The following is a 27,695-nucleotide window of genomic DNA, read 5'->3' as shown; positions in this document are numbered from 1 at the left end:
AAATAAGTCAGAACCCTCACATTTTAAATAAAGACATTGGTATTACTTAGTAAGTTTAGTTTTTTTTGGTTTCCCACATCCGAGCCAGGAACATCTACAGGTATGTGGGGCTAACTCTCTCAACGAGCATTTTTTCCATCCAAAAGACTCGAACTCGAGTTCTTATTTAAGGATAATCAAACATGTACCACTTGAACCAACGTCCGTTCGTATAGCAAGTTTAGTTTGATGTGTTGGTTCGCCAATCCTGAATGAGGGAACGAAGGGTGTGATTAGGGGTAAGGAATGTGTGATTGAGCCTTAAGTTAGTCATAGGTGATGTATCATGCCCTGAATTCAACCATTGTTCTATTGCTTCCACCTCATATGAAAATCCATCTGCTGCTACATGTGGGTTTTTCATTACATCCTACACTCAACAAAACACAATCATACTTCATTGATTTACAAGCACAACACATATCAATTCTTATAACTTCTGTCTATAAAAAACTTATTAAATTTATTTATTATAAAAAAATAAAAGTTAGTGATGATATAAGTGTTGACTAAAGGTCTCGGAGTTGGATTTTTGATGAGAAGAAATGAAAAGGAAAGTTTTTGAGAATCATGAAATACATGTGAAATGAATCGGAAACCTTCCTTTTACATTTTTTACCATTCCAAAACTTAACTCGTAAATGGATTTTGTATCCTCCTCCAACAGATAATATAATTTCCCTATAAAATTAAATTAAGGATGAACACACAAACCTGAAGTATAGGGCAAAGGAAAACAGCAGGAACATCAGAAGGGCCCTCTCTATCTACACCTCCACCAATGATTACTCTTCTTCCTTCTCTTGCAACTATTTCATCACCCTTTCTTCTAATCTCATTCAGTTCCTCTATGACCCTTGCAATGCTCAATTCTGACTTGGGCTTACTTTTAATGGACATGCACCTCATTGCTAGGCCCACAAGTTCTTCTGTTAGATCCAATGGCCATTGTCCAGCCATCTCATCAAGAACACTAACCACAGCCTCTCTACTCAAATCCACTGTCATGGGCCCATCTACAAGCCCGGCCCAGTTCCTTCCAGTCAAAAGATGAATCAATAAAATCCCCACGGCCCGGATATCTGACTCAATGTTGCATTCCTCATCGTGACACTCATGAAGCCCAAAGCCCGTGATTTTTGCAACAAGATTGCGGTCTAGGAGGACGCTGGATGGGGTCAAATGGCAATGAATAATGGGCCTGGACTGAGCTGTATTGAGAAAGCCCAAGCCCGTGCAAACTTCTGTCATTATTCGTATTCGGTCGTGCCAACGTAAAGCCCGATTTCTTCTCTTAGAAAATAGCATGTCTTGTAAGCTTCCATTGTGCATGTATTCCATGACTATACATTTGGGATCTTTGCATAAGCCCACCATGGACACTAGATGTGGATGCCTAATATCACCTAGAATCCTCACCTTTAACAAAATATTGAGTTTCAACTTCAGTCAAATTACTAGTAACTCGGAAAGAAAAATTAGATTAAAATGCATAAAACTTCTTCTTATTCATCAAATAATTAGACCCTTTGAAAATGATCGGACATTATAGAGCAACATCAAATTCTAACTTAAGTATATGACTCGATATAATTAAGTGGTGGTTAAAGATGACTTCCTTCGTATATACTATAATATTGATACTCACATATTGAGTACCTATCATTGATCCTACTCAACTAAAGAGCTATTGACATGGAGGAAGTTGCCTTCAACCACCTCTCACATCAAGGTTGGACATGTAAACTCAAAGGGTTGACTTGCTAAGTTTAAAACTAGAAATTTCTGCAACTAACTTATGATTGGCGACTTGGTACATTTTATAATACCTAAATGCATATTTACTTGCTTGCACACATTTGTTTTTTAAGAGTACATGCTTGCACCTTTCTAGTAAATTATAATATTAAAGAACAAATTTCAAATGGCATTATCATGTGCTAGTACAGTTAATACAGCTAATAAGACAGTTAAAAGAACATAACAAAACAAAGTTGTTGGTGTTTACCTTATATAGGAAATCTTGTTGAGACAGAGAAGCAAAAGAGTTAAGCATCTTGATTGCAACAGTGAAATGATTAATGCGTCCTCTATAAACATTGGTCAAATCACCACTAGATTTCAATCTCAACCTTTCTGAATAATTCTCTGTAGCCAACCTTAGTTCTTCCTCAGTGTACTCTCTAAAACTACAACATGTCTCACTCAACCTTGCAGCCATTCCAATAGCATCTTTTTGCTTACAAAACTCAATCCTTCTATTCAACACATCTCTTTGTCTTCTAAGCTCTTCTATTTCCCTCACCATCCTTGTTCTCTCTTCCACTGCTCTCTCTAGTTGTGTCTCAGCTCTTGACTTTGCTAATGTAGAAATTTGAAGCATGTTTGAGAGCTCACATTGTAGTTCTGATAGTGAACTTACCCTCCTCTTGCTCTCTTCAAAATCCATTCTCATCTCATATGCTTGTTCTTTTTCTGCTTCTATTTCCTTCTTTAGCTCTTCCCTTACACTCACTTCTTCATTTATCTTAGACTCAAGTTCTTCAATCTAAAAATAGAAAAGTTATTAGAAGAAAACATTTACCCTGCTTATTATTAGAAAAAAAAGTGCTTTTGGATATTACCCTAGTGTTGCATAAACAGATTGTCCATTGAGCTTTTTCTTGTCTCTCTATATTTTCCTTGGCTTCTTTCCTCTTCAATTGAATGGTCTTGTGAGCTTCCTCCAATTTACTCTTTAGGATCTCAATTTTTTCTGCAGCAGTACTCTGAGTATGTGGCAGTATCAGGTAACGTTTTGATGAATACATAGTGTGAAATAAAAATAAAAAAGAAATTGATTGCTAAAAAAGTTGCCCATTAAGTATTCCTACAACATTCAAAATGTGACAACATATCATATGAGGTTGAGGGTTTGAGTATCCACCACTTCTAAATATTAATATGTTAATATTTGCTTATAAAAAATGATTATGCATTCTCCTATTCTTAATCCTTTTACTATTGGAGCCCATAGATCCTCCTACTTTTAAACTAGGAACGAATGTTTCTCAATCAAGATAATAAATCATACATTTATTTCTTTAATTAAGGAAAAGGCTAATGAGTACCCTTAAACTGTACAAGATAGAAATCTAATGCAATGATTTCTAATGCAATGCTTACATTTTTTATTCCTTAACCAATGATAGCTCTTGTTAACCTAACATTTTAATCAATAATTCCTTTATTTATTTGTGAAAGAATTTGTAGGCTATTAAAATTTGTCAATAGCAGAATATATTACATTTAAAGTAAACATATTAAAAACAAAAAGAACAGAATAAGAATAAAAATATGTGTCAGAAGAAAACATGAACTATAAAATTTCAAACTTTTACTATTGAAGAACTTTTTTTGTGTCCCAAAGGAACATGGAAAGCTAACGACTGATTTGAGGACAAGACAGAGTTTTGAAAATGGCTTCCATGTCCTGGAATATAAAATGGGTCCCATCAAATTTTATATAAGAAAAACTAATTAGAGTCAAACTGAAGATTTTAAGAAAAGTGGAAGATCATTCGAATGAGATGGCTAATTTAGACTTTCACAAACACACACCTTGTTTTTTCAATATTGTACGGTGCAAACAAATTACCAAATGAAATTATAATGTTGCATGATGAAACCAGTAGGTAACAACTCCATAGAACGAACAAAAGGAAACAGAATAAAGTAGATAAGCTTGATAAAAAATGAAGGCCACATATCTCAAGAAAATATCCATCATTGTCTAGTTACCTTGTTAGAACTATTACTTTCAATGACATCTGGCTCAATTGGCCTAATCTCCGAGTTGTCATTGTCTTGGTTGCTACCTTCTTCAAACAAATCTAAAGACAGCAATTCTTGATAATAGGTATCAATTTCTTGGAGATATAATTCCCACTGGGTTTGGGTCACATGGGACTTCAAATTTGTTGTGGATGTTGATGCAATTCTATCTGGGGAGCTATTGGTTTTATCATTGAACATTTTGTCTAGCCAATCTTTGAAAGTTATCTTATCTTTCATTTTTTCAACCATGACTTCATTATCATCCTCTGTGATTTTCTCATCATTCTTTCCTCTGAGGAACACTTGTTTCCCTCCGCAAATAATGAACAGTTCACAGAAACCAGGCTTGTGCTGATCAACATAGAACAATGCACTCATGGCACCTTTTGATTTCCTAAACAAAAGAAAATTAAATAATTGAGGAAAGTCAGAATTTTTTAGCTTAATTTGCGTAGTATTTTCTTGAAGAAAAAGAAACAAGGAAATGAAATGGTACAAGGATGGCTTCATGAATGAAAATCCCATGACCAATTTGGTCATTCCTAGACCCATGATCAAGTCTATGATGTGCTTTTGCATAGGTTCATCAAACTTCTCTACTTCAAAAATTTCTACAGGAACCTGTAATATACAGAAACAAAACACTTGCGTTGGAGGAAAACATTTGAGAGAGATTGTTTCATCTCAGTTCATATGATCTAAGCTTTTGAGGCATGTTCTTGATCAAAGTACTTAAATTTACATACCTTGCCACACAAAGCAACATATTTAGAAAGCAACTTGTTGATTTTCTCTTCCTCATATTTCCTGAGAACTTCAAGTTTCTCATCATTCACAGAACTTGCTGGAAGTTTCCCAACTGAAAAAAAAATCACAAAACTAAGCTAACCCAATTGAATTTCAATGCAAACAAAGAAAAAAAATGATAGAGAAGTCAAACTTACATGGTGTATAAACATAATCCATGGAAATATTGTAAGTGACATGGAGAATAACAATGGAAATTGGTTGAGAATTCCATTTGTTGAGAGCCCAAGCTAAAGTCTTTAATCCATCCTGCACATCATTACCAACAGCAACATAGATTTTCTCTGTTGGGCTTGAATCCATTTGATTGTTCCAGCTACTCAACTTTTCTGTCTTGTTTCTGATAATCAAGAAGAACAAGAATCAAGCAAGTTCAATTCAAGTGAAAACCATATCAAGAAACACCTGTTGTTGACAGATTTAGTGTGAAAAGATCATCCTAAAAGAAAACGAAAAGATTGGTATATAATCATTTTCAAAGCTTTCTTGTTTGATTATTAATACAAGTGTTTGATTGAAAAATTCTATTATATTATTATTGCTTTTGTTAGGATTTCCAAGGGGAGGGACCCCTTTGGACTTTTGTATTTGGTTTGTCACGCTTGACAAATTGCAAATAGACATTCACACACACATATATAAAACTTCTTTGCCATTTGCATTTCAATCATAATTTACATGTCCCTTCCAAGAACTCACTTTTGTTCTTCTATGGATTTTATTTGGTAATGGATTAGGTTAAACATCTTGTGTCCTCATGTCTCATGAGCATGTACAAAAAAAAAATATTAAGTTAAAATTTAATTTTTAAATATTTTTCTGACCAATCATGAGCTCTCATAATATATAAAGTGGCACAAAGTAATGTGGAACAGCAGATGTGTTCCCGTCTAATTAGTACCAAAAGGCTCCCACAACAACTTCATTTCTCTTTCCATAAATGTTTTGGTGAGCAACTTCAAAATTATGGCACAAAATATTTGATATGCACATTTTCCTTCTTAAAATTATTTTTTATACTACAAATAGTATATTCTCACATTAAATATAAGGGATTAATCTCTTTTGGTTTGTGTCACTGCTCTTATCAATAAATATCGCTATTAGGAAATAAATCTTTCACCTCTTAGTCTCTTTCTAATAATCTAGCAGTACATCATCATCTTATTGGTAGAAGTACTTTGTATTTAATGAATTAACTTTAATTTTATTAAAAATATATGTGCATATTATAATATAACATTTAATTTTTGTTGTTGCATATTTTTATCCCCTCTCTTTGAAAGAGAATATTCTTTATTTCGTAGACCAAAAGGAAAGGAAAAGAAGAGGAAGAAGAAAAATGACAGAATGTAACTACAGCAAAAACAACGGTATTTATATGTAAGTTTTTTATAAGCTAACTTTGTTAATTGTTATCCAACAAACTTAACCTTATAAATAGTCAAGTAATATAGTCTATTTATCATTAAATTTTATCCGTCAACCAAAAATATCATTAAGGTTTAGGAATTTAATCAATGTGTTTGTTTTTACTTCAGAATAACTTGTTGTTTTGTTAGTTTCTTAGCATGATGGTTAATTAAGCAATGGTCAACTTGGAGTTAAGCTCGATTATTTAAACTGATAAGCCTGATTTTTATAAGTTTGAGAGACTTTTAATTATACCAAATGCACTATGAAATAATAATAAGAGTGCTGGTCACCGGTTAGGCAGTGGTGAAATACATAACCAAGGAAGGTAGCAAGCAAAAGCCATTGGTCGGAAAAACAAAAACAAAGAAGCAGCCCATTAACAAACACAACCATGGGCCACGTCTCACGTTGTATAGTATCATCAGGGACCCACCCCCACATTAAACATTACATTAGAGTAATGATATATCATTTCTAAACAATCATTAATAAACATCCAATAAGCAATCAGTAAGTAATAAAAACAATATAAATGAATGATGAATAATAAATAAATTGTATATAAATTTTTATACTGACAATACATAAATATTATACTTTAATAATAAATAAAGTATCATTTTGTTGTATCTTGTTATTTAGCCACAACGATACATTTCATTGGAGACTTGATTAAGTTTGGATGAACTTGTTTGAATGGCACAGCATAGTCAAAGGTACAAACATTTTGGTGCTTAATTTGTACATTACATCTTTTGCATGAGAATAGTTTATCCCAGGATTTAAAGTGAACGCCCGAAGTCTAAACTAAAACTTATTGACCAATGCTCCTACAAGATCATACCAAATTTACAAGCCTACTAAGCGTTAAGAAAAAACACATTTTTGTGACTTTAGATTCAGCCACAATGATCATTCCATAGTCTTCAAGAAATATACACAAGGAAAACTATTAATCCCAAATGCTGCAAACAACATCCAGGAGTAATAATTAAGGATCACTCCATGAGTAATTGTTTGTGGCGGTTTAGGTCCTTCAAGTAATTAGAACAAGTATAATCTTCTAGGTCACAGGCCTCTAACAATAGTGATTTTGATGAACCTGGACTCTGTTTGAGTTCTATAACTGCTTCACCCTTCAACAGCTTCACAACCTATATAGCAAAGAAACATACATACAAGTCAGCTTTCATCATCATGACAGGATAAACTGAGATGAATGAAAAAGGATGCTCATTTTCTTACGTGATCCATGTATGGTCGCATGGACGATAAATGGTGGACACACATGGAAGCTGCCACCATGACAAGGTTCATTTCAGTAGGATCATATTCCTCTCCTAATCTGGGGTCTGCTATTTCTTTGACATTTTTTGTCTCCAGAAGCGGCTTAGCCTGACAATAGTAGAGATCATGGTCATCTATCTTTCTCAATGAATAGGATGTCATAGAATGATTCATGTGACTTCACTTAATAGTTTAAGCTTCTAGAAGGGACAATTTATGACATAAAGATCTCTTTGACCAGGTAATCTAGAATTTGATCACTGCTAGTTTGCTACTCTAATTCGTTTTAAGTAAAATAAAAATGTAAATTTTGGGGCATGATAAATTAAGATGAGTGAGTGCATTGTCTACCCTTCAAGCCTAAAAGACTTTTGTGCAAGAGGGCGTGTTAGATATATAATAAAGTCATTTACATGCCTTCACTAAAAGTTTTTAGGAGTTTAGAGTTAGCTTATGACAGGAAACTTGATAACAATTTTGCAAGCTTATTATATGAGCATCTTGATTGCCAATTCCCTAGTGTACATTATAAGGACTCGTCGATCAATCTTCTATTCTTGGTGAAACCTTTTACATTCATCCATACAAGAAATTTACTCGGATATTCTGAGGACAGAAGGGGTTAAGAAGACTTACCCAGACCACAAGACTTTGCCTACTATCAGAATCAACTGCACGACGACCTGTTATAAGCTCCAACAGCAAAACCCCAAACGCGAATACATCAGTCTTCTCATCCACAACTCCGTGCATGAAGTACTCTGGAGCCAAATACCTGCAGCCATTGACATCATACCTCTCAGTGTTGTAGAAATGAATTCACAATGAAAAGAAAATATACAAGATCTTATGAGGCGGCAGCAGTACTAACCCGAATGTGCCTTCTATTGGGAAGACAACGTGATGGGACCACTTACCAGGGAGCCACTTTGCTAGTCCAAAATCTGAAATCTGAAGTTCAGTACAGAACTAATTATTTTCATTGCCTTGTATGGTTAGAAAAAATCTGAAATTTGAAGTTCATTACAGAACTAATTCTTCATTAGGCATAGTTTACTATAGGCATTCAATTAATTAATATGTGTAAGACTGTGTGACCAACATTAAAAATGCATCAATTTCTAGCCGTCGCAGATACTTCAATACAAGTCACCTTATAAATAGAGGGCCTAATTTTATCTGGAACTCGAAATTTATATTATTATTATACATTATAAGATTACCTCAGCTTCATAATTGTCATTGAGTAATATGTTTGAGGCTTTAATGTCTCTATGAATGATTCTTCTTGGGCAATCTTGATGGAGATACAATAACCCTTCTGCTACCCCAACAGCTACATTGAACCTTTTCTTCCACTCAAAGAATTCAGAACCTGACATGACATGTTGAACATCTCTTTATTAGCCATGCAAAATAAAATGCAAAGTGCAAGAATAGAACAATAACCAATGACATGAATTCAGAAGAGATAGATGCAGTAACATACCAAAAAGCATAGAAGAAAGGCTGCCATGTTCAGCAAATTGTAGAACAAAGTAGAGGCCACGCTCGATACCAAACCCAACAAGGTGTGTTGCGTTGTGGTGGTTTATGTGTGCAATAATCCCAAGCTCTGTTAAGAAATCACATGCTCTATCCCCAGGATCCTTTTCATTCTTCATTAGTCTCTTTACTGCTATAACTTGACCATCTGGGAGGTACCCTCTGAACACTTCAGCATGACCACCTTTCCCAATCATGTTTTCTGTGGGACATTAAATGCCAAGATTTTAAACAAGAAAAGTCAAGCTTTTATGTAATTACTATATCTTGTTTTAATCTTGTTCATTGATGCAAATATTAACTGGGTGTAATTTTTTAAATCCAAACTTGGCCGTAGACTCAATGAAACTTGATCACATCCGAATTCAATTATGAGCAGGCCAAACAAGTGATGGGTAGGGTCCTCCTCACCCCTATCATATCTTGACTACTGAACTTAACTTAAAAGCATAACTTCACAACTAAATGCAATCAGGTTGGTCTTCAACTTGGTTAACGACATGGGGCAAAATTAGTCAAAATATAAAGCCTGAATTTTAATATAGTTTTTGATATATTCAGTCTTGGTGGAATGCTGTTCTCACAACTATTTTCCTATATGCATAAATAGAGCCTTGATGTAATGCTGCTTTTACAACTATTTTCCTATATGCATATAAATAAAGGCTGAATTTTGATACAGTTTCTGCTATATACTTAGTCTCGGTAGAATGCTGCTTTCACAACTATTTTCCTATATGTACATTGGTCTGCATCACTTCATTATATATTTTGGGTACATTCATCACTACATTATATATGTATAGCAGGGACTTTTATTCCAAAAAAAGAGAGATCAAACGCAAGGCTTACCGGCACACTAATTATAGTCAAGTAGTTTTATTTTCTTTTATGATTCAGGATATTACAGGTCATATTTTATTAGGTTGAATGAATATCTACTTGGAGGATTGAAAGAATGAAACTAACGAAATTCATATTTCTTGATTACTATAACTACAAGATTAAATAACTCCACCGGTTGCAGTAAAAGAGTATCCCAAATAATGTGTTGGGTTGTTGACCTCAACAAGATTGAACCAAAATGATGTAGACCAACCCCTTTTTAACACTGTTAACGATCTTTTTTCTGGAATGATTACTTATATACATTATGTTATATTAATATGATTTCTGTATATTATTGGTCACATGACAACATTTCAATTATGTGATCACCTAAACATGTGTATAAAATGTAGAGCATGGAGGAATGTCTATGAAATGTTTTCCCTCCCTTTGGAAAATGTGATAAGTTTACTGGTTAGACCATGCCATTGACAATTGCATGGAAGAATAAATGATCTGTGTACATATTTTCACTATGTATAAATGTGTAAAAAAAAGATAAAACTTAGAGATAAAAACACTATAAAATTATATATATATATGTGAGAGAGAGAATATGATAGTATTAATTTAATTGAAAACAATTGAGTGTTATTTTTTCATAGTGACGTGCTTTTTTCTAAGGGCTCACTGCCCAAGCCAAAAAGTGGTATTGATATTAGCAACGAAAAACACGAGAAACAGGCACGCCTGTGCATTTTGAGGAATGCCAGGTCCAATTGTGCCCCTCCATAATTTTGCGAAATAAAGTATTAAAGTGTGAAAATGTAGAAAAATGATATAAATATCTATAACCAATAGAAATTGGTAAGTTAGAGCAGTGGTTAAGCAAAAATAGTAAATTTATATTGAAAAAGAAGATATTTAATCAATTGAAAAATGTAAGCACGATTGAGAAAACATCACTACAGTGCTATAAGGAGTGGAAGAGGGCCTATGAAGTGTTTTGTGTCATTGTCTACGGAGGGACAAAGTCACATGAGCCTATATGATTAGGTTGAAAAGGTAGCATACTAAGATGTTTGGCGCCAACCAAGCTTCATGGCCTAAAACAACTCCCAAGCTAATGCCAATAGACTAGTTGACCACCGTGTCATCCCCATCCAAATTTGTTTTTTTCTCACACAAAAATGCAAAATTAATAAATAATACACAACCAATATAAAATCATTTTTTATATGTTAATCAAAATATTCTCATTCTATGAATAATAAAGTAATGATTATGGAACATGTGATTACCCTATTAATTAATAATTGTTGCTTTTAGAAATCTAATCTTACCCTTTGAACTTTGGTGACCAAGGATTTTTTTTGTAAAAACAATCTTTTTTAACCATTATCAAAGGTTTGCATACAAAAGTACTCAATTTAAAACCTTTTTAGGTCTAGTTTTAATATATATTTTATAATTCATGATACATAAAATCAAGGATTTGGTTATCCTCATACAATAGCAAGTTTTGATGGGCTGAGTTTAAGGAATCATATACATATATATCAAATATAAATATGAGAAAATATAGTCTGCCATCAAATAAGATTCACACATGATTATTTATACATAATAACAAAATTCAATTACACTTTGTTTGGAAATTAGGAGGGAAAGGAAAGGAGAGGGATGAGAGGGTAAAGAGGGGGAGGAAAGGAAGGAGAAGGGATGTCAAATCCAACTAAACCTCTCCCTTGTTTAGGAGTGTGGAATTTAGATAGGAGGGGATGAAGGGTTAATATAATAGAAAAATACTATTTTATTCTTCTTCCTCCTTTAAAAAATCAATAGTATGTTATGTATTATATGTTATAGAATAATATTAGTAAGGGTAGTTAAGTAATTTGACTTATTTTCCTTCAAAACCCTCCCATCTCCTCCACTAACCTCCCAAACAAGGGAATCCCTCTCCTAAACCCTCCTCTTCATTCCCTCCGCCTCCAAAATGGTACTCCCAAACACACAGTTAAAAGTTTATAAAACATACGTAAAACCCAAGTTACCATTTCCATTTTTATATGATAAGATTGGGAAACAATTTTTTTTTGGGCGGAATTCATATATCTGCTGTTGTAATAACAACAACAAGCTACATATATAACAATAATAATAATCATTGGAGAGACACTGCAAGAGGAAATGAACCAAATGCACTCTAGTTTCCTTCTATGAATAATTGGTTAAACTTCATCTTTTTTTGTTTCTTTTGTTGTGTTTAAACTCAACAAAAAAATAAAGAACGAAAAAAACAGGATATGAAGATAGTTCTTACCGGAACTGAAATCATCAGTTGCAGCTGCAAGCTCTGCATAATCAAAGTTCCTCCAAGATGGTTTCATAGGAACAGCTCCAATATCAATTGTATCTTCCGCGCTTCTAATACGAGCCAATTTCTTTGTCGACCCTTTCTTTGAAACATCATGGTTCGCAGAAAGCATAGGAAACACCGTTAATTTTCTAACTGACTTAAACGTCAAAACGTCAAACATTGTCTTCCATTGCGGCATGTACCCATCAAATCCACCCACTCTCTGTGCCTCCGCCGCCGCCGACGACGGTGAACTTAACGGCGAAATGGAATGGCCACTGCTGCTGCTGTTTCCACTGATATCTGACTCTGTTCCTGAAACAGGGGTTTCCAATACCCCTCTTGGAGATGAATCGTCGTCGCTTGAAAAGTTCTCATTTTTATGATTTTCATTCAATGCCATTTCTGGGTTTTCTTTCTCTTCTCTCCTTTTTACCTCTGCTGCACTTTACTGCATAAACAAGCACCGTTCGAACCCATTACAGAGCAAAAACAGGGGAAATAAAAAATCATTTCTTTTATTATAAAAAGACTTTAAAACAGGGTAAGGTACCCTTATGGAGGGTAATTGAAAGTTACCTTATTAGACATGGCTTTTGTCATGGAATCATTTTGCGAAGGTGCAAAACAAATATGAATAGCTCGTGCACGCACCTAAAATATTAAAGAAATAATTGTTCACGTTATAGATGAAAAATCCTTCCTTACATTTGGTGAGGGCCTGAGCAAAGAAGAGAGATGGGGGTGAAGGTTGATGCTAAATGGAACAAAGGGAAGAAGAGAGAAGAAGGAGGAGGAGGAAGAGAAGGGTTATTCTAAATTGGTATTGTCTTTTGAGCGGTGCTTTATTCTTGGAAATGAGAGGATCATGCAAAAACCAGCTTTCGGACTTTAGAGTTCAGAGGGATCGTTGGGATTTTTTGCTATATTTATACACTTTCTCATTTTTCTTTTTCTTGTTTTAGTTTTTTTTTATTAGTTTATATATATATATATATATAGGATTTAACATCTATACACTCATAGTTTATACTATTAATAAATCATTTATAACTCATATGTAAATTATCATTGATTCTCAAACAAAAGTAATATAAATTAATCGTGTAATAAATTTTACATTAATAATGCATATATTTTAAAATCATATATATGTATATGGATTTTTTATGTCATGGACAAACAAATTATTTAAAACTGATATACATTCTGTTGTATAGAATTATTATATCATTTTATTTTTATTTTATATGTACTCCTCTATCTCCTAGTAGAGAGTAGAAGAATAATAACAACATTTCAAACGGGTTGTTAATAACTCATTCTTATAAAAATAAGTATATTTTTACTGTCCTGTTGTCATTTTTATTCTATGAATTATGTTATTAATGAATGAAATAGTATATATTTGGTTGAGAATGAAGTAAGTTGTGGAACCCAACTAAAACTAAAAATAATGTTTGTGATGGTATAAAAAATAATATTTTTATTTTATAAGGAGTCATAATAAATTATAAAATAACATGTATAACTCAAATAAGAATGAATATATTGTTGAGATATATTCTATTACTCTATTTGGTGAATGGAAGTTGCTGCTGATGCAATCTAGGCCTTTAGTTTTTGAAGCTGGTGATCTTTGTGGCAACTGACGCACAAAAGTACTTGCCAAGTCGGAACATGCGTGGCCATATTATGGGGAAACCGTGTCTGACTAGATTATCCAACTTTGCCCAATGGCAACTGATATCAATTTCTCAGTTTCATTTTAATGTAGTTTTGAATGTAAGGTTGTTATGATCAAATGACATTAATTTTCTCATCATTTATTATTCATAAATTATGTTCAGACCAAAATCTTATATTTTCTTATAAATCTCTACACAGTAAGAAAATTAAGATATATTATAAGATAATAATTTGTTTATTAATAATTGGTTTGAAAGTAATATGTATTATTTTCTTGTAATTTATGAAAATTTGTATGATTATACATTAGAAACATATATCATTACTCATTACTCATTTTCATAAACTTAGATGCCAAAATTTTTAGAATAGAGCAAGTGATAAATAATTGTGTTCATTCATGACCCATGTGATTGTACTATTGGTTAGCAATAGTAACATCAATGTAAATGGGCAGGCAGGTGAAGTATTAAATATTAGATGGTGAGAATGATATTAGTTAAAAGGGGAGAACCCATGATTAAGTTGGTGAACTAAACCAGTTAATGTGTTTTCTATTGGCAATTTACAAAGGATTTAATCTAATACCCCACCACCACCAACCTCACCAAGTTACCAATGTCACTTCAGTTAGGGAAGTGGGCTTAACCAATTTCCATTGATGTTTTTAAAGTAACACGAGTCAATCAGAAACATAGCAATTTGTGGGAATCACTTATTTTTATATAGGGATTAACCCAAGTGCAATTTAAAACTGAACCAACAAACATATCCAATCAAAGAAATCCAATGCTTCCCACTTCAAATGCTTCTAATTCTATGCGCACTGCCTAGTTTTGACCGGTTTGGGTAACCAAAATGCAAGGTGGGGCACCAACTTGGAGAGATAGAAAGGGACTTCATAGAGTGAAAGGAGATTTTAGAAGATCTTTAGGGGATGATACCAATGCGGTTTAGTTAGGAAACTTTACCAAAGGGTTGTGATGGATTTGTTTAGCATGCATATATGATATTATAGAATAAAAAACTACTATTCTTTTTTTATTTAGAGTAAAAAAAACTGTCTAATATCATATTTTAATTACAGTAAGATATTAGTATATTAATTTCTCTTGAAGTTATGTGTAAGGGGTCTGAATATATTGACAAAATAAACCGTAAAAAGTTCCGCAATATGGCAATATAAACATTAATGAAGCTTAGTATTGCGTTGTTGCCTATCACCAAGACTATCAATTGCGCTAAATATAACTTATAGTGAGAGTTTAGAAAGTAAAAGAAGGAGAATTTAAAAGGGGAAAACCAATATGTGTGTTCTGATTCATTTAGTAGGATTGAGTTCATTCATTATGTGAATATCACCTGTAGAAATTATGTGAATTCATTATTTAAATTTGCAGTACAAATAAGGGCCTAGGCCCAAACTGTAGAAGGCAAGAAATAAGGATATATCAAATTCTGGAAACTCGATGACCCCCAAATTATTGTCTAAAAGAACAGTTGGACATGGTTGTTATCACTCATCAATATTTTTTAGGGCTGTAGATTTTATGTAGTGGATCAAATCATCAAGGTTGGAGTAGGATGAACCACCTTCTATAACACTATTGTGGGCCAATGTAGCCATTTTCTGGGCTGATTTCAGAAACTCTTCTTTTCTATGGACCATAAGATCATTGACAATCTTCTCCACAATGTTCCTGTCACAAACATCTTTCATGTCCAACCCAAGTTTCCAAACTTCACTTACAAACCTGCTATTAATTTGTTGATCAGCAAAATAAGGCCAACATATCATGGGCACCCCAGCAACTATACTCTCCAATGTTGAGTTCCAACCACTGTGGGTTAAGAACCCACCAATGGCTTTGTGTCTAAGCACCTCATCTTGTGGGGTCCACTCCACCACGAACCCACGGTCCTTGGTCCCCTCCTCTAGCTCCACCGGTATTTGGTCCTCACCCACTTTTTCTGCCATTAATTAAATGGTGGTTATTAAAAAATAGACAGAGTTTCATGAATTGAATAATATATTTTGACAATTTTTTCTTACCCCAAACAAATTTGTCAAATATATTTGTAAAATATATGATATAATGTCGAGGGACGAAACCAGACAAAATAAGTATGGGGCGGAATTAAAGACATATTAACGGAATTCTAATTTAAATAATTATTCAAAACTTAATTTAATGAGAACATAATATATGAGTATTTTTTATGCAAAGAAAAAACATAAAAATAATAAACTTCACTTTAGCCATTAAAATTGTTATAAGAAATTTGGAAGGATGAAAAAATATATCTTATAAATAGTACAAATGATTATTGTACTATAAACATTTATTTAACTTAAAATGTAATATGGAATGGTATAAGAATTTAAAAAAGACGAAAATATATCATATATATTGGGATATGTATAGTGTTTTTTTACTAAGAGTTGTTTAAGTTGATGTTTGCTTAATTTTTTATGGAAGAGTTTGCTTACTCTTAATTTGTTTTTAAGTGTTCCATTGTAGATGTATATAATGTTATTTGTGTTGGAACACAGAATAAAAAAAGCAAGAGAAAGAGAGAAGATGTTGTTCCATGAGAGAGAAGATTGAAGAAGAAAGAGATGAAGATGAGTGCAAAGATATAAGAGAAAGATGGAGATTCTAAGAGAGATTTAACTGAAAAATCTATCAATTTCATTGAGTTCTTAATAAGATGATACAAAGCTATTTATAGTAAATCCAACCATCAATAAACTAAACTGATTTTTGAAAATATTTCTATTATAACAGTTTGTGGGAGAAAAAAATATAAATTTATTGGGTGAATACAATAATGCTTCAAAAAATTTACAAGTATCAAATAGGCCTTTAAAAATTGGAAAATATGAGTTCCGATAATTTTTTGGCACTTCAGTCTGTACTGGGGACTATTTCTACTTAACATTATTGTTGACTAGTTTAAGCTTTCACCTTTTAAAGACCTAATAAACTCTAAAATGGAATTTTTTTGATATATTAAAATGGATCTTTATTCTTAATTTTTATTGTCCTGATTTGTCATACTTTAAAGGGTCTTTGTTCTCAAGTTTTTTATTTATCAGTAACCCTGTATGTATTTCTTCCACCATAATTCTTTTATTAATTTCCTAATAGCACAAAAATGCGAAAAAATCCGGTGCTGCCTAGACTCAAGAATTCAAAATGAAGAAAAGATTAATTGGTTGGTTTTCAAATTTTAGAAGTTTACGAAATGAAGAAATTAAAAAAATAAGTGACAATCAATTACATTAAAAACTCATTCTTGATTGCTTGATTTGTGCTTTAAATTGGTTGTTTGCCAAAATTCATGAATCATAGCCTTTTTTACCTTCCTCCGTTATATTCAAACAAGCTTAGAGAGTAGAGACTCTATTAGAGGTAATACCTACTTCATATACATAGACAAAGACGTTCATGTAGTGCAAATGCATGTCTAATAGCTAATAGTAATATTCTTTTACTTTAGAAAAAGTGATGAAATTATTTCACAGCATAGTTGCTCTCAACAATTATAGGATAATATTTTTACTTTTTTTATAACTTCATTGCATATTATGCGTCAATACCATTACCCTTAGCCTTACCTGTAATCATGTCAGGCCTCATGACCCATAGGAAACGCTTCTTGCTATTCACCAAACCATACCATATCTCTAGGAGCTCCTCCCTTGTGATAAGTGCAACACTGCCAAAACTTACATATATAACTGACCTCTCAGGTTGAGCATCGAGCCAAACCATGCAGCTCCTATCCACTTGAAAAAGATTACCCTTCAGTGAATTAGCATCATTAGGCAAAGAAGCAGCTTTGTTGGCTGCTGATTTTCTCAAACTCAAATGGTGGTGAAGTGGACCAATGGTGAAGATTTTTGGGAAATGCAAGCGCATCTGAGAGAGGACAGGGATTTCAAGATCCTCAAATGTGTTGAGTATGAATGCATCTGCTTGTAGTGATTGTTGGGTTTGGAACACTACTGACTCAATAGACATTAAGCGGCCCTTTCTGTTTGGTCTAAACATGCTTGGGAGATCTCTGCACCTAAGCAAATTTTCCATGCCTGGTGTGTTGCTTATGATGCGATCCATGTCCTCATCACCTTTAACCAATTACATCCACAATAGGAGAAAGTGTTAATTGAAGCAACTAGAAAATGAAAGGTTCTAAATTAAGATTTGCTTTTAGAAATGAGGTTATATTTAGTTAAGTTCCACTAGATCTAAGATAAAAAATTTGATTGTTGTTGTAAGTCTGACCACAAATAATAAAAATTATGATAAATGTAATAACCTGATAACTACGGTAATTGAGAACTTGGATTGTAATTTTTACCTCTAATGGGAAGTTCATTGCACTCCAAGAGCTTTGGAAAACATAAATAAGACCAGATACTGCATGCGCTGACTGCACGGAAATGAAGGATTGTTATCCCAAGTTCACGAGCCAAAATATTGGTAAGGCTTCCAAAGACACCATCGGCTATAATACAAGTGACCTTTTCAGTGACCAGAATGTCTCTCAAGAGAGGCTTTGCGTGCAAATTCATGGAATTAAGAACATCACCAATTCTGTCTCCTATTCCTGGATGCTCCTCCTCAGTGAAACAGTCAGAAATGGTCTTGAATTGGATTGTAGGATAACATGCTACAAGAGTGTCGATATCACCGAAACGTGCGAGGCGTTTGTGGACGTAGTCAGTGTTGAGAAAAGTGACACGGACATCATAGAGAGCAAGAAGCGCAGCTACCTTGAGCATAGAGTTAACATGTCCCTGAGCTGGACAGGGAAATGCTAGCACATGAGCAACAACTGCTCCTAAATTTTCTTCACCTTTCATGTTTGCTTCCATCATTCCTTGTGGTGTGCTGTTAGAGGTGCGCTCCTAACATTTTATATTGGCGGTGGATGAAAAAAATTATAACCTTAATTTTACTATATGAAACTTGGATTTTAAAGTTTGAACAACATTGGGACGTAAAACAATTGTGATAACAAAATAATAATGAGTATCCACTTTATATCAATTATATGAAAACAATAATAATTAATAAGTATTGAACAAATTCAGTCTCACAGTAAAAACAATTGACAACATAACAAATAAAAAATATAACATAATTGTGATAAAATTAGTAAAAAAATATATTTAGGACTCCCATTAATTATGGATTATATGTTGTATACTTGCTCTACACTCTTATGGGCCGACATGTAATGTACTAATGATATGTATATAGTAAGTGAAACAATTGTTAGTGAAGAATAATAATACAATATGAATCATTTAATCTAATTTAAGAATACTTTTATATAGATATATATATATATATATATATATATATAATATTTATTTTTCTCAAAATTTACATAGAGAAGTGATTTCATATAAAAATATAGGTCTTTTTGACATAAGAGCTCCTATGAACCAAGTGGTCCTTCAATATGACCAGATAATCCAAGTGGTCCTTGAATATGAATGAATACAATACAGGTATTGTAAATTTGAATATAAACAATGGTAAATTAACACGTAGACTTCTCTTAAATAAAGGAGAGACAAATGACTTTTTTCGTATATATTTTAAGGATAAAAATATAATATCATTTTTTGAATATAAATATTAACAAATGTTGTTTTTTCTTTACTTTTACATAACATTTCCCTCTCTATTATTTGAGAGGAGTGTCACTGGCATGTTGCGGTTGATGACATTTTTGAAGGGACAAAATTGTTGCCCATTCATGTAGGAGCTTAGTTAAATTTGGATATGATGATTATGACTGAAATTAAATCGCACATGACTCACCTACTGAACTACTAGCTGTTGAACACGGCACTCCTTGATTCATGCACTAGGACAAGAGGTTTTAAATGTTTGCGCCCAATGAAATATGGTAACACTTACTAGACAGGTCACACAGATATAGCCTAGTCCCTTCCTTCAACCATCACTTTTTATATTCTACAAGCTAATCTACATAACTATTTAGTTTTTTCACCACCAGAGATGCTACTCAGTAATAAATGGAATTATTAAAATTTTGCGCAATTCCTAGTAAGTTGCAGGTGATAATACATCTTCTTAGAACATTCTTAAGTTTATGTTATATTATATGTAACATTCAGTTATGACATGCGACTCACGGGCCCATGAATATATTGAGTGTGTCACTCATTAAACTTAAATACCATGTAATATTTTATTTCCCTATAGGGGAGCCTTTCGCGACTCAAACTCGTGAGGATAAATAGTCACTATATCATTGAGTCACTACCATTAAGGTAACACTAATGGTAACGACTAAGTGATATAATGACTATTATTTCTGAGGTCATGGTATGAGTCCAGAAGGACTCAGTGGTATAGTACTATTTATCTTCAAGGTCGCAGGTTCGAGTCGTGGAAGGCTCCCATTGGAAAGGAATAAAATACTGCAAAAAATATTTAAGTTTAATGTATATTCATAGGCGAGAGAGATGGAATATCATAATTGAGTGTTACATTATATGTATCAGAAGTGCTACAAGGAAGTTATGAAAGCATAGTTAATACTAGAGAGGGAAAAAATTTATAAAGTTTGTATATGAGTTTTAGATAATGTTATTGGATCATCCATCACAAAAAAGTAATATAAAATGAATGGTAATGATGTATCGACAATATGCATAAATATTATATTTTAATACGTGAGAAAAAATAATAGTAGAATGTAAAATTGACATATTGTAAGTATAATAATATATACACAATTACTGTATTATTTATCAATTATTTAGATAATTTTTGAATAATCAATAATAATTGAATATAAATATTAGATGATATAATGTGATATTTAAATTTTATGAGGTTTTCCCAAAATCTTAATCTATTTATAATAGTTAGATAATATTAAATAGCTCACACTAAATATACTCATTATAATTACACTATAATTGTTGAGAAAAATGATTATACTAAAAAAAATATAAGAGTTTTGGTAGACTGTTATTACATTATAACCTCATATTTAGTATCACTAACTTTAAATAAAAATAATATAAAAAATAATGAATAAGATGTTTATAATGAATGAAATGATAATTTTGGAATGTTTATTTTTGATAAATTTGAGAGTCATAATTACTCAATCATTTTTTAAATATGTGTGAATCTGTCAAATATATAGGAAATGTTGGATTATTGAAGTGTATCTAATATTCAACTCACAACTTTTCTCTATCGATTTGAATCTTTATTCAAGTCTAATAATATAACATGGAATGTCTTTCATGGTAACAATGAAAGTGTGACAGTCAAACCACTGATGTGTTATGTTGTTCATAGCGCAATTGGACCAACTGAACATTCATACAATTAAGATATGAATTTCTATTCTTCTCTGATTGCACAATGCGCACATACAAAATCCTTAACTACGCTCAGAGCAGTTCACTCACACATTATCAAATCCTGCTCCTCGTACTTGTTCGGACACAAGCTCATTCATGGCTACATCAAATGCGGTTGCTTAGCTGAAGCACGCAACATGTTCGACGAATTTCCCAAAAGACACATAGTTACTTGGAATTCAATGATATCTTCTCATGTTAGCCAAGGGAAGAGCAAAGAAGCTGTTGAGCTCTACAATAACATGCTCCTGCAGGGTGTTTTACCTGATGCATACACTTTCTCTGCAATCTTCAAGGCCTTTTCTGAGTTGGGTCTTCTATGCCATGGCCAGAGGGCTCATGGGTTGGCTGTGGTTTTGGGTTTGGAGGTTCTGGATGAGTTTGTTGCTACTGCTATTGTTGATTTGTATGCAAAATTTGATAAAATGAGGGATGCCCGTTTGGTGTTTGACCGTGTTTTCGATAAAGATGTGGTATTGTGCACTGCATTGATTGTGGGTTATGCCCAGCATGGTCTTGATAGGGCAGCTTTAGAGGTTTTTGAAGAAATGGGTGATAGGGGAATCAAGCCTAATGAGTATACTCTTGCCAGCATATTCATAAGTTGTGGTAATCTAGGGGATTTATTCAATGGTCAGTTGATTCATGGTCTTGTTGTTAAATCTGGTCTGGAATCTGTTGTAGCTTCACAGACTTCGCTCCTTACTATGTATTCAAGATGCAACATGGTTGAAGATTGTATAAAGGTTTTTAATATGCTTGCTTATGCAAGTCAAGTGACTTGGACATCTTTTATAGTGGGTCTTGTGCAAAATGGGAGAGAGGAGGTTGCCCTGTCAATATTCAGGGAGATGATTCGTTGTTCCGTAAGTCTAAATCCTTTCACATTGTCCAGTGTTCTACAGGCTTGTTCAAGCCTTGCAATGCTTGAAGTAGGGGAACAGATCCATGCGATAAATGTGAAAATAGGAGTAGATGGAAATAAGTATGCTGGTGCAGCACTGATTAATTTGTATGGAAAATGTGGAAATGTAAGCAAGGCAGAGTCTGTTTTTGACATATTAACTGATTTAGATGTAGTATCCATCAATTCAATGATCTATGCATATGCCCAAAATGGTTTGGGATGTGAAGCACTTCAGCTATTCAAAAGCATGGAGAAGTTGGGGCTTGAGCCAAATGGCGTGACATTTATCAGCATTCTCTTGGCATGCAACAATGCTGGATTAGTGGAAGAAGGCTGTCAAATATTTGCTTCCATTAGGAACAATCACAAAATTGAGTTGACAAGAGACCATGTTTCTTGTATGATTGATTTGCTAGGACGATGTAGGAGACTTGAAGAGGCTGCAATGTTGATCGAGGAAGTGAGAAATCCAGACGTGGTATTGTGGAGGACACTGCTAAATGCATGTAGGATTCATGGAGAGGTAGAGATGGCTGAAAAAATTATGAGAAAAGTCGTTGAGCTCGCTCCTGAGGATGGGGGAACTCATATCCTATTGACAAATCTTTATGCTTCAGCTGGAAAATGGAACCACGTGATTGAGATGAAAAGCACAATTAGAGATTTGAAATTGAAGAAAAATCCTGCAATGAGTTGGGTTGATATTGATAGAGAGATTCATACTTTCATGGCTGGAGATTTGTCTCACCCAAGAGCTCAAGAGATTTTTGCTATGTTGAATGAACTAATAGAGAAGGTTAAAACCCTTGGTTATAATCCTGATACTAGATTTGTGTTACAGGATTTGGAAGAAGATAAGAAGATGAGTTCTTTATACTATCATAGTGAAAAATTAGCCATAGCTTTTGCTTTGTGGAAGACTCGTGGTAGGACTACTAGTATCAGGATTTTTAAGAATCTTAGAGTTTGTGTGGACTGTCACAGTTGGATAAAGTTTGTTTCTTTACTTACTGGGAGATATATTATTGCCAGAGATGCAAAGAGATTTCATCATTTTAAAGGGGGACATTGTTCGTGTAAAGATTATTGGTGAACCACATTTGTTATTTACATAGTAGCCAGTTAGCCACCTTTAGATGCTTACTTACCACTCATCATATTGCCTGTCAAGGTCAGGTAACATGCAATATCATTATTCATTCATCTGGTTCTAGCCTATAGTTAAAAGGGTACATGAGACTCTTACTTAGGAAGATATGAGGGAGTAGATGTACAAAGTCTTACATGTGTTGTAGGTGAGAGTCTATTTCCAAGATTTGTATTCGTGACTTATTGGTCAATATACAATAACCTTATCATTTAATTAATCTTCACCCTATTATGACAAACTTGCATTATTCATCTGATAAAGTGGCAAACTGAAATTTCTCATTATAAAGTAGTCAGTATAATTAAATTAAGATACCTCAATTTGTTTTTCAAAATATTCCCAATATCTGAAATGTGCATGTCAATATGAATACCGTGAGGTAAAAGCTTTGATCCTGCATAATTATAAATTTGTAACATTTTCAGTTACTAAATGTATTTTTTTAGTAAGACAACCTTAATGATAAGCATTGAGAGAGTTTTACCTCCTTAGGTAGGTCTTCCCAGCTTGGCTTGGATTAGTCCAAATTCAAAATGACCTCATTGGTGATTAAGAATAATAAGGTTAATCATTAATGAATATAATGATAATGCAATCTTTTACCATGAGGGTGAGCTTCAATGCAATATTAAAGTTGTCATCTTGTAGTTTGGATGAGTTTTTATCTTAAAAACGATCTCTCTCTTTGTTTAAGACTCTATACATAGTTGTATACATGTTTTTTTTAATATAATCTTTACTACATAACTGTTAGTTCATTTCAAAACAAAGTATGTCATTGAGGCTGCACTTGAGAGGCAAGAAGTGCATTAAGTTGGATTAAATTTGGATGTAGGCATTAAATGAGGTGCAATGATCTCCATCATTAATTATATTCAATGGTATAGAATAGTGCACTTTAACATCTAAAGTACAAGGTGCACTTTAACATCTAAAGTACAAGGTGCACTTTAGAGGAGCCAGACACCCATTTGATTGGTTCAATTATTGAAAAATTAACTACCAAATGACTTGCATGATTTAGTTTCGATTAAAGTCATTGTCTTTTATTTCATTACAAGATTTTCTTAGTTACATAATTTCACTAGGGTACCGGAGTCTTATAACATTATTATTTGTCTTTCAAGTACTATTTGTATTGTTACTTCAGCAAAAGAGCTTTTTTTGACCTTTTAAGAGTCAAGATTGTTATGGCAATATGACTTGATGACAGCCATGTTTCTCAAGTATGATTCTGTAGTGGTTTGTGCTCAATGTATATGTCAGGTAGCATCAATGCTCTTCATGAAAAGCTCATAAAAGAATTAGAACTAGAAAAATCGGGCCAATCTAGTAGGACTTGTAATCAGAATTAAATGATACACTTACATAGGGGAGAGAATCCACTTAATCCAATAATAAATTTTAAAAATCCACTTCACATCTTAAACATCAATTCTAGTGAAATTTAATAGTTTACGTATACTTACTAATTTAAACAATTAAATTTCCTTATAACGATCGGCTAAGATATGGAGTGTGTATTTTAAACTTACTCATGAAATAAGTGAATTTCATCCACTTACATATTTATAGATTATTTTTTACTATATAAATTATGAGAAAATAAATATATATACTGATAGTTTATAAGGTTTATACATTATCACTTGATTATCCACAGTTCATATTTAATAATTATTATCTCTTTAAATAAAACAATTTAAGTGATTAACAGATGATGCACTGACTATATATAAATTTTTAAATTATTAGTCCATATTTATTACACTCATAAATTATTTAAGAGTTTATTAAAGTTCAATGTATAGGTGCAACATGTTCTATTTTTTTAGTTTATCTATCAATATTATTGTAAAATATAATGAAGGATTTCAATTATATAATTTTATTTAATGAGATTTTAAAAAGATATTAATTTTTTTTAATAGATATTTATTGACAATGTACTTTTCTTGCGATGTGTATATTTTGTTATAAAAAATTAGGGTTTTAAACTAATAACCTTAAACCCAATAATATTTCAAACTACTTAAAATACATCATCATTTGTCTTTATTTTATCTTATATATATTCTTCATAATGTATATTAATTTTTATTTAATATAAATTTATGGATGATGTACTTTTTTTTTTGCAATGTGTATGTTTTGTTATAAATTTTTTGGGTCTTACATCAATAACTTCAAACCATAATATTTCAAACTACTTAAAATACATCATGAATTGTCTTTATTTTGTCTTGTATATATTCTTCATAATGTAAAATTTGTCCAATCAAGATATTCTGTTATACTTTTTCTGTATTATGTTATTCTACACGACATTTAAGGTGAGATGATTTTTCCAATAGGGTTAATTTTCCTAATGAGGACATTTTCTATTATGTAATGGTTTATGATCTACATAAGATGATTAAAAGTTATTTCTATAATTAAAAACAATTTATTAATAAAAAAATAAAAAATAGCAAGGCCCAAGCCCAAATTATGCGTGACCTTTACGCCAACTTGTTAGTATAAAAGGGGTTGAACGCTGCAACATATGTACTTGTTTCCTCCCTTTTGTCGGAGGCACATAGAGAGAATCTCTCTCCCTCTCTCTCCTCTCTCTCTCCCTCCCTCTCCCTCCCCCTCTCTCTCTCTCCCTCCCTCTCCCTCCCCCTCTCTCTCTCTCCCTCTCTCTCTCTCTCTCCCTCCCTCCGTCATCCGTGATTAACCATATTATTCTAAGTTCGTTTTTGCTACGTGGGTTTGCTTTAATCTCTGTTTAGTAATGAAAGTGTGAAAAGGTGAAGGCTTTATACTAGGATTCAAATGATGAAATTTGGGTTTGGAATCAAATCATATAAGGGAATGTTTTTATCCTTTTCTTGGGTTTGCTTTAAGTTAAACTATCATATAAGGGAATGTTTTCATCTTCTTTTTGTCTTCTTTGTTTTATTCATTAAACATTTTGAGGAATTCATTTATAAATTCCTTTGCCAAGCCAAGAAAATCTTAAACCCTCTTCGATAACAGAAGAATGGGGATCTTACTGGGTTTATATTGAATGAATGGACATCTCGATCGTTTATCTTTATTCATTTTCAACATTTTGAAATTCTTTGCTATTGATCTGAATAAAGTGTCATCTTTTGAGAAAACTCACCCATGTTCTAAAACCCAAAAATGATTTTGAGGCAATTTCTTGGGTAGTTTCTTGGAAAATTCTATTCTGCAAATTCGTTTGTATAGTATAATCTGTGTATGCTATATTCTGTATGTTTCTCATATTGGCTACATTGTATGTGTTACAGATCTTGTTCTTGATTATTCATCAAGAATCTTGGATCCTGATTAATTGAAACAATGGTGAAAATTGAAAATTGGTAAGACAAGAAAAGTTCTTTATTCATTATGTGATAATAGGTTGGTGCCACTGACCCTTGCCTCCATGAATTTTTAATCCAAATAAGACCCTAGTTATCTCAATGAATTTTAAATCTGGATGAGACCTTAGTTGTCTCGATGAATTTTAATTCTGAATGAGATCGTAGTTGCTTCGATGACCCTAAGTACGATCGCACAAGGAATCTTTGTTCATATTGCTAATTGAGATACTATACTTGAGCTTTTGAGCCTTATACATTCCTAAATGGCAATTGTAGTGAGTTGGACAATAGAAGTGTATGGTATGCATTGCGGGTTACTGACAAATGCTTGATGTTAAAGCAATGACCGTATGAAATTTAAAACCAGTTGGTATGTTTGCGCTATGCTGCCTTTTATTCTGGATGGTTATGCTGGAGATTGATCATTGGTGACAGAATGTTTGATCCTTTGATATCCTAAAAGCAATGGTTGTGTGATTTGTTTCTTCAAAATTTAAATCTTGGTTGGAATGTTTGAGGTTAGATGACCCTTAATGGATGAATTCTTTATTCATAATTAAAATTAACACCATATGTTTGAGCTCTTATGACAAGGTAAGTGTAACATGGCTCAAGTGAAGGGATTATAAGATTAGCATAATGGACTATGTCTCTAATGCACTTTCCAGCCTTATATATAAATTTGGTAAATCAGACTTAAACTATTAAAATGCATTACGCCATTACCCTAAGCTCCATTAACTTTTGAGTAGGAAAATATGTTTGTGGTTATCTATGTTAAACCATATGTTGCTTTAATTTATAGAGGCAAAACAATTTTACTTGAACAGAACATAATCACTGTAAAAGAAGTTTTTTCTTAAGGGGTGAAGTACAATTTCCGAAACTCCAACTAAAAAGTAGAAGTCAACAGTTAAGAAGAACTAAGTTACACATTATGAGGTGTCGATTATGATACATGTTGCATGGTATGTATCGGTTTGTTGTAATATGTGAGACACAATATGCTAAATTTGATACACAATACTTGAGGTAAACTAGTGAAT

The 27,695-nt window shown here is 32.8% G+C and overlaps 4 protein-coding genes across 4 annotated transcripts; 1 reads left to right on the top strand and 3 right to left on the bottom strand.

Annotated features, from left to right (window-relative positions):
- On the bottom strand, nt 26-5,175 carry LOC109349136 (putative U-box domain-containing protein 50). Its single transcript, XM_019589831.1, has 10 exons — nt 4,800-5,175; nt 4,602-4,714; nt 4,352-4,476; nt 3,820-4,249; nt 2,664-2,807; nt 2,048-2,587; nt 754-1,458; nt 215-409; nt 93-96; nt 26-45 (listed from the first exon to the last, which is right to left on the bottom strand). Exons 1-8 carry the CDS (start codon nt 4,963-4,965, stop codon nt 221-223), a joined length of 2,412 nt encoding a protein of 803 aa, XP_019445376.1. The 5' UTR covers nt 4,966-5,175; the 3' UTR covers nt 26-45; nt 93-96; nt 215-220.
- Nucleotides 6,747-12,991, bottom strand: LOC109349139 (receptor-like cytosolic serine/threonine-protein kinase RBK1). Its single transcript, XM_019589833.1, has 8 exons — nt 12,680-12,991; nt 12,065-12,551; nt 8,855-9,112; nt 8,589-8,740; nt 8,237-8,316; nt 8,002-8,140; nt 7,324-7,473; nt 6,747-7,232 (listed from the first exon to the last, which is right to left on the bottom strand). Exons 2-8 carry the CDS (start codon nt 12,501-12,503, stop codon nt 7,077-7,079), a joined length of 1,374 nt encoding a protein of 457 aa, XP_019445378.1. The 5' UTR covers nt 12,504-12,551; nt 12,680-12,991; the 3' UTR covers nt 6,747-7,076.
- LOC109349135 (7-deoxyloganetic acid glucosyltransferase-like) lies at nt 15,086-18,713 on the bottom strand. Its single transcript, XM_019589830.1, has 3 exons — nt 18,158-18,713; nt 17,412-17,924; nt 15,086-15,760 (listed from the first exon to the last, which is right to left on the bottom strand). Exons 1-3 carry the CDS (start codon nt 18,675-18,677, stop codon nt 15,306-15,308), a joined length of 1,488 nt encoding a protein of 495 aa, XP_019445375.1. The 5' UTR covers nt 18,678-18,713; the 3' UTR covers nt 15,086-15,305.
- LOC109349134 (pentatricopeptide repeat-containing protein At5g65570) lies at nt 21,154-23,328 on the top strand. Its single transcript, XM_019589829.1, has one exon. The coding sequence runs from the start codon at nt 21,191-21,193 to the stop codon at nt 23,216-23,218; it is 2,028 nt and encodes a 675-aa protein (XP_019445374.1). The 5' UTR covers nt 21,154-21,190; the 3' UTR covers nt 23,219-23,328.

Source organism: Lupinus angustifolius, chromosome LG06 (genome assembly GCF_001865875.1).
Source record: "Lupinus angustifolius cultivar Tanjil chromosome LG06, LupAngTanjil_v1.0, whole genome shotgun sequence".
Taxonomy (NCBI): Eukaryota; Viridiplantae; Streptophyta; class Magnoliopsida; order Fabales; family Fabaceae; genus Lupinus; species Lupinus angustifolius.
The sequence above is the reverse complement of the archived record's forward strand: the minus strand, read 5'-3'. Positions and strand labels throughout refer to the sequence as shown.